Below are 8019 nucleotides of genomic sequence, written 5' to 3'. Positions count from 1 at the left end.
CTTGGGCGTATCGTAGGTCTGCTCCACCGAATCAAAACGGTCAAAAAAGAAAGGCAACTTTATATAATATGAACAATAGAGATATCACTATTATCTGCTAGTCTTACAATAACAAATGGTAACCGTACCCCTGCTTGTGTAAGAAAAATGAGAAATAGTCCAAAATATTTTGTAAATTTTATTTATGGAATTAAGAATTGTCACGAAAAAGAGAAAAAGGACTTTTGTACGTCTATGACTTCCCCATACACTGTACCCATGCCACTGTTCAGTCACAAATAAAATATAATGTGATTCCCATGTTTCTGCTTGGTTTTCTTTCTTTAACCCGATGCCATCATTCTAATAAGGTACCTTCTGTAAAGATCACAACAGCAGCCAACAGAGGTTGCTCTCCTCCAACAAATACTGCAGTAATCCTCCGTCTGGTCAATCACCACCATTAGGTGAATGTGATATATTAGTATAATTGTTTCTTCCTCTTTTTGTGCCAATTATACTGCGTAATCTCACAATGTCATTCAAAATTGTCATTAAGTAAAATAACAGAAGTATTTGAAGCAAAATGCACTTAAAGTATCAAAAGTAAAAGTGCTCATTATTGCAATGACCCCTGTTAATTATATTTTATTATACTAATGTATCAGTGTGTAAGCAGTATTTTACTGAAGCTGGTCAAAGTGGAGATAGATTTAAATACTTCATAAAGTAAGGGAGGGTATTTCAGTGGGTCCCTTTAAAGAGACACAAGATTCATTTAAGGGGTCATTAGATGATTAATGTGGTGGAAAGCAAAATAAATACAATGTGTTGTTGCTCCTATTTGTAGCTATTTGCTTTTGTTGTCAAATATTGGAACATTTGATCTATTTTAGCTTTGCACAGTTTTTTTTATGAAATCATCTGAGACCTTAACAGGAGGACTGCTAAAATCTCACACATCTGCTTTTTGTAAGGGGTCACATGCCAAAAAGCATGAGAACGTTTGGTTTCATCGTTAGCAATGCCTTGTATTTTACAGACTTATCATATGTTTATGTTTAAGTAACTATAGCTGTCAAATGAAGGTAATATAATAGAAACTACAAGTACGAGTAGTTTAGTTATTACACTTACTTTCCGACCATGCTGTCTTTACAATCATGGATCTACCAATCACATCCCACTACACATACTGCAAGGACAACATTTCTTAAAATAGTGTTTCTTATAAAGTCCGCAAACTTCAGTTGAGTCAATGGATTGTGTCATTCTGTAAAAATCAGTGAAGATAAACAAAGTTTAAAGGTCAAAAGTACACAGACATGACTGGAATGGTTTAACTCTGTAACAGGAATTTTCTTTTTTACAAAGCTGTCATTTTCTCTTCCGATCTCATATATTATTATATTAAAATGTGTTTCTTGTCATTTCAGATTCATCCCATTCCTACAGATTATAAACAATAAAGTTTATGACGACTGAGAATACGTCAAGAGCTCCTGGATTAAGCGTGCCTATAGATCCATACCTGTTTCATTATAAACCTTATGTCATACCTGTGTGTTCATTACACACTGACACAAGACCTAATCCCACAACACCTTGTTTAGTGGCACCGAGGCCCGCAGTCTTGTGTATTCAGCTCCACCTCTGAGTCTATAGCAGAGTTCATATTCAGGACAGTATTGATCAGTGTGTGTTTACATAGAGAGCTGAGCAGTGTTGTCTCCTTGTTCACAGTCAGTTGATAACACACAGCCATGCTTCCTGCGGTGAAACGGATGAGTGCATTCAGTTTGCAGTGCTATCTACTCTATGTTACTTTGGGGCTGCTAAGGTTGGTGTTTTATTTTTCTGTTTATTTATAGATTGCCTATATTTTAATGTAAAATTTAATTGAAGTCGATATTACCTTATCGCTGTCAAAGACACACTGATTCCTCTCCTCCAACACAGTTTTAAAAGTGTTTTCAGTGTGATTAAAAGTGATTTATTTCACTTTAAAGTCCGCACTTAATCCTGTCTTATCTCTGATTATATATATTTCTTTCAGTAAATAAATGTCACTTTGTTTTGCTTTGATTTTTGTCTACATGTCACAGTAAAGTCGCCCTCACAGCAGTGAACAATGAGGAGCCCAGTGTTCGTGAAGCTCGGTCAGTGGGCGACCAGGTGTTAGTTCATCCAGTGGACTGTGTTCTATCAGAGTGGAGCTCGTGGTCACGCTGTGACACCTGTCAGAAAAAAAGAGTAAGTATGATGATACCAGACAGGTTGATCGTGGGCCCTGGGGAACATTACAGCTATAAGACATGCGTTTGTTGGCCCATCGGGACTCCACAATAATCTACTATCAAGATAGAATAAAATCACCCATTGCTGATATTTTGTGCTGATGTTCAACATGTTTAAATAACAAGTACAGTCAAGGAGACTTTTCTCTCTGAGCAAATTGTGATACAGTTAGATTTGTCAGAAAAGGTTTCGCTCTGTCTTTAACACATATGCTATATGGACTTGCTCTGCCTGAATTAATGTACTGCCTAATTGTTTTACAAATAATTAAAAGTTGTCATCTTTCCCCCCATAATGTGGTAAACCTCTGAATCAGCCTGTAGACCATGATGTGACAACACAATTCAGCATTGAACGCATGTTGATGTTATAATTGGATGTCAGTCTCTTCTTGTTTTACTCAACCTACTTCCTATATGGAAGGAGGAATAAATTACATTTAGTCTCCACTGGTTGCCTAGCAGCTGATCCTGACCAATAATCAGTAGGTTTTAGGTGGATTTTGACACAAGCTGTTTCCCCTATTTCCAATTCTTAGTGCTAAGCTAAGTTAGCCAGCTGCTGCTGCTGCTAGCTTAACTGTTGGCAATAAGGCAAATAAATGTAATTCAGTCAGATTTTTCCTTTAACTATAAACTGTTAACCTTAACTTCAAGAACTTCAACAATCAAGAAAATAAATCAAATAAATATAGAGAAGAAAAGAACCGGTTTAATGGACTGCAGTGATTTTAATAAATGTCTAATACCCCCCTGCACTTCTGGCCATTAATTTATGTTATCATAAATGAGACAGTAAGATTAGATTCGGTGCTAGGATGGAGATATAATTCTGCAGACTGAAACATTCAACATGTTGACCCTTGAGTGCTGTTTTTCTGTGAGCTCCTCTGCTGGCAAAGGTCTCAGCTGACGTGCTTCAGTGCTCTATCTCATCCACTTTACAAGGAGGGGGGGATTAATAACCTTGACATGACAAAGTGAAAACAGCCCTCTAATGGGATTTCAGCTGTTATAGTTCCCCGGAGCAGTTTCCACCACCTTTATTGGGTATCGTCAAGTCTTCCTCTGTGTTTCTCTGACTGTTTATGTGTTGGTCTCCCTCAACCGTCCAGTATCGCTATGCTAAACTGGAACGGCCATCCCAGTTTGGAGGGCATCCGTGCAATTTTCATAGCAGGGAGGAAGAGGCCTGCGAAGTTCCAGCCCGCTACACCTGTGACAATGTTCCTGTGTGTGAGGGATTCCTCTGCACCCACACAGGTATCTCCTACACCCAACCCCATATACTCTACTCTCCATTCTTCCCCACTCCCTCTAGACTTTATGCTAAGCTAAGCTAATTGGCTGCTCGCTGTAGCTTCAAATCTCGCGTTGAGATGGATCTCCTCATAGCATATTTCCAAAATGTCAAACTGTTGATTTGATCCTGTTTTTGAAACTAACCATTACTAAATGCCATCCACCTCTTTCCTCCCCTTCAGGTCGCTGTATTCCCAGAACTCTGCGGTGTAGTGGGGAGGACGACTGCGGGGACATGTCAGATGAAGTCGGCTGTAAGAACGTTCACAAGCCCTGCAGGCAGGAGGCTGAAGAGTATTGGGGAATCGAAAACCTTGCCAAAGGGTGAGTCACATTCCAATTAGTGTGCAATGTGAATCCCAGATATTTTCAACATGTTGCTCGTCTCAAATCAATCCACTCAGAGTTAATGCTGTTGCTGTGTCCTATCTTTTCAGAATCAACATCTTGAACAGTAACCTGGAGGGATTGGTGCTTGATAACAGATACTACGCTGGCAGCTGCTTGCCACACTACATCGAGGATGTCAGATTCAGGAAGCCTTATAATTTGCAACAGTACAGTCTGCAGGTGAAAGCAGCCGCTAATCCCAATTTTGTAAAATGAGCATTGAGTTGGAATTGATAAACAAGATAAAAAAAAATTCTCTATACCACTTTAATATGTCACCCTTTAAAAGGGGTCAGTAAATAATTATATGCCATTAATGAGAACAATTTTGTAGGCTCACAAATTCTTGAAAATGTCTTTGAATGTTTGGACTAAAAGGGCTGCAGAGGAGCTGGATCAAAATTAATTAGTTTTTTAAAGGAGACATATCATGAAAAACTATTTTTTCAGTGCTTGTGCACAATCAATTGGGTATCTTAAGTGCCTACCGGCCCACAAACCAGTCTGTTTTTGAAAAAAAGACAAACCAGTCTGTTTTTGTGGGCTGCCTAGATCAGAAAACATGTGATTCAACAATATTTTGCTCCCCTCCCTGCATCTACATGCAGCTTCATGTGACACAGGGAGAGAAAACTACAGCAAGAGATAACTACCTTTGCAGGGGTGCGCCAATCAGAGCAGACTAATTATTTTCACAAGGGGCGCTAAAAGAGACAGGCGCTATATTGGAAAGTTTTAGACAGATGGTGAATACAGGTATACAGGTATATTCAGATAGACGGATTGAGAAAAATAATGTGTTTTTTGAGCATTAAAGCATCTAACATGTTTAAGTAGAAACCCGAAAAACAAAGACATGCAAAGTAGGAACCTGAAATGAGCATAATAGGACCCCTTTAATGGATTACAAACAATTATTTCTGCATGAATAGAAAGACAAGACACCAGCAAACTTTGCAAGCTACAATTTGTTTGTTATTAATTGTTTATTACTGCTCTATATAACATTAGTAAATGAGTTGTTAACATTTATAATGCTACTAGTGGGAACCTAAAAGCCCTTTATAAAGAGTGCCTTTTTAGAAAGTGGTGCCATATTTTCTTTGTGTTGGTTGCATAATTGAGGATTAGTTTTCAACCTGTAACAATCGAGGTTTATGTAATTTTTTCTTCATCTTTCATCTCAGTCTTTTATATGTTATTCCATGTTGACAGTGCATTAATTGTTAATCAATATGTCCTGCTTATTACATACTAAAAATGAAATTTTGCTTCCCATGTTTTTACAGACAAAAGGCTCGTATGATTTCACCCTGCAGTCTTTTGAGTCGTACTCTGACTTCATGGACCACACCGTAAAGGAGCGCACAACCAAAACCAGTATTTCCATTGGCTTTTCCATTCCAGGCACATTTGAATTTGGCTTTAACCACAACAGTTTCAAATACACCAAGGCAGAACAGAAGATTCGCCGTGCTTCTGGCAAGGTGAGATGTCTTTTCTCCTGTCTTTTTTACCAGCTATTGATTCCTCAAAAACAAATCAGATGGATTCATGTTTTATTCAAACCCACAATTATTCAAAATACCTGCAATCTTAACCTGAAAAACCGTGAAGTATCCATCACCTGCCTCCGCCTGATTCTCCTCTCAGACTAACAGCTTTGTGAGGGCCAAAGCTGAACTGGAGTTGGCCCAGTACATGTTGAAGTCCGATGATTTGATGCTTCACCCTGAGTTCCTGCAGCGCCTGCGCTCCTTGCCACAGTCTTATGTTTATGGGGCGTACAGACAGATCTTCAGGTACTACGGCACCCACTACATCACAGAGGCGACCCTCGGAGGAGACTATGAGTACACCATCATCCTGAACAAGGAGAAGCTCGAGCAGTCAGGTAATAAATATTAGCGGCTGCCGAACCAGAGTCACGGGGCTCTCAAGTCAAATCAAGTTTGGTTTAATTGCTTAGTTTCTAAATTTACTGCATTTTGCACGAATGCATAAAGATAATTACTATGATCAGATACTGGGCGGTGACAACTAATACTAATGGCAGTTACATCATCTATATTATGTCATCTTTAACACAGACATCTAGTGATATAAAGGTGATAATTAACCCTTACAGTGAAATGTTGACCCTCATGGCTCAATTTCTTGAATTACAATATGTTGAAAGGCAGTGACCACTCCCTGACTCCCTGGCTCCCTTTTTTATTCTAGATTATTCTTTGGACGACTATAAACGCTGTACGCAGTCAGGCCTTAAGGTCGGGGCCAACATATACGGTGTTTATGTGTCGGCGGGGGTTCATGGTGGATCCTGTAACGGCGCTCTGAATGAGATGGGAGGTGAGGTTACACGTTTTACCAAATGGCCAGCAGAATATGCTCTGTTTAACATCAGACACTGATGCTAAAACTCTGAAGTCATTTTGGTCTCTCCCCAGAGGACACAGTGCATGGCAGCATGGTGGAAGACTTTGTGTCTGTTGTAAGGGGTGGGAGTAGTGAGTCCATCACTGCTTTGGTGGCCAAAAAGCTTCCCACCCCGAAGCTGATGGGGCTCTGGGGCGAAGGCGTGCGTTTTAACCCTGACTTCCTTCGCACAACAGTGAGTTTCTCCGTCTTTGGCTTCATCTCATGCTTTGCTTCTCCCTTTTTTCTCACTTTCTTGTCTATTTCTGTTTTCATTCACAACACCTAATCCCATTCATAGTTCTCTCTTAAATATGGGTTTCCTGTCTCCCACAATCTCTTGTGACATGAACATAAATAATAGCTCTTTTTCATCTTCATTTATATTTCTTATCTAAATTTACAGCAGTACTAATTCTGGAATTTGATCTGACTTAAAGATGCAGAAACATTTAAAAGAGTTGGTCAGTGGTGGTACAAGAGTTGGTACAACTACAAACACGCAAGCACAGTTAGGCTGATCAATAACAAGTTGGAGAACAAACAGCAACTGTGCCAAATACCAATAGGCTCAAGGTTTCAGCCCTTGTGGGGCTTTTCAGTTGACTCTATCAAATGAGAATTAGATGTGAACAATACAAAGATGGTTTAGTAGTGACATTTGTTTCTCATTAGACACGGCCGCTGTATGAGCTGGTGTCTTCCAGAGACTTCTCCCATGCTGCCACCCTGAAAAGAAACCTGAAGAGAGCGCTGTCAGAGTACCTGGCAGAGGCTAGTTCGTGTCGATGTGCTCCATGCCACAACAACGGAGTGGCCGTTTTGAGAGGTACATCAGAGGATATCATTTTTTGGTGTTCACGACAAATGTATTTTACTTAATTTATCTATTTCATTTATTTATTTAGTTATTGACTGAAAACTTTAGCATTCATTCTTCCTGAAGCTTTTGTTTTGTTTTCACTTACCCTTTGTGCTAAAGCTTAAGGTTTAGTGACATCATCACCCTCTGAACAGATGACAAAGAAAACCAGTAACACCAACAGAGTTTTTCTCTGGCATTATTTTTTAGATATTTGGTTCCCAAACACAATATAGTTGTGCACAAAGTGACTCTGATGATTTTTACAGTAGTGGTAATGAAAGTGATGATGAAATATCTTCATCTCCCTCAAAAGGCACCAGGTGTGACTGTGTGTGTCCTATTGGCTACACTGGACGGGGCTGTGAGATCACTCAGAGGCGAAAAGGTTAGCTCTAAAGACCGCAAAATACAAAACAATGGGTACAACTTAACAACGCATACAGAGATATTGACATAATATTACTTCTGACAGATATAGCCATTGATGGAAGCTGGAGCTGCTGGGGTGTGTGGTCATCCTGCAGTGCAAGAACGATGACGAGGAGTCGACAGTGTAACAACCCGGCACCCAGCGTAGGAGGCCTGGCATGCAGAGGACTGCAGCAAGAGTCTACTGAATGCTTTTAATATCTGCACAACAGCCCCGTTGTAAACCTTGACATAAAGAAAAACCCTCTTTGAAAATGGAAGTTTGGTCTGTGTTGTCTTTATCTTTGTTGTCTTTAGACTTATAGTGTAACATAAGGAATCAAAAACGGAATTGACCTG

At 39.6% G+C, this 8019-nt stretch overlaps 1 protein-coding gene across 1 annotated transcript; it reads left to right on the top strand.

The window, feature by feature from the left end:
- Positions 1-1708: 1708 nt before the first annotated feature.
- On the top strand, positions 1709-7940 carry c8b (complement component 8, beta polypeptide). Its single transcript, XM_054626627.1, has 12 exons — positions 1709-1819; positions 2085-2232; positions 3392-3539; positions 3761-3902; positions 4016-4148; positions 5258-5455; positions 5622-5862; positions 6192-6320; positions 6419-6582; positions 7062-7215; positions 7565-7636; positions 7724-7940. The coding sequence occupies exons 1-12, from the start codon at positions 1743-1745 to the stop codon at positions 7876-7878; spliced, it is 1761 nt and encodes a 586-aa protein (XP_054482602.1). The 5' UTR covers positions 1709-1742; the 3' UTR covers positions 7879-7940.
- The last annotated feature ends 79 nt before the right edge of the window (positions 7941-8019 follow it).

The sequence above is a fragment of the Anoplopoma fimbria genome, chromosome 3 (genome assembly GCF_027596085.1).
Source record: "Anoplopoma fimbria isolate UVic2021 breed Golden Eagle Sablefish chromosome 3, Afim_UVic_2022, whole genome shotgun sequence".
Classification (NCBI taxonomy): Eukaryota; Metazoa; Chordata; class Actinopteri; order Perciformes; family Anoplopomatidae; genus Anoplopoma; species Anoplopoma fimbria.
Note: the sequence above shows the minus strand (reverse complement) of the source record. Positions and strands in the feature narration are given on the sequence as shown.

Excerpts from the sequence above, each read along its gene's own strand:
- c8b (XM_054626627.1), top strand. The coding sequence starts at position 1,743 with ATGCTTCCTGCGGTGAAACGGATGAGTGCATTCAGTTTGCAGTGCTAT. Across the intron at positions 3,903-4,015 it reads ATCGAAAACCTTGCCAAAGG|AATCAACATCTTGAACAGTA; the intron begins GTGAGTCACATT and ends CTATCTTTTCAG. Across the intron at positions 5,456-5,621 it reads TTCGCCGTGCTTCTGGCAAG|ACTAACAGCTTTGTGAGGGC; the intron begins GTGAGATGTCTT and ends TTCTCCTCTCAG.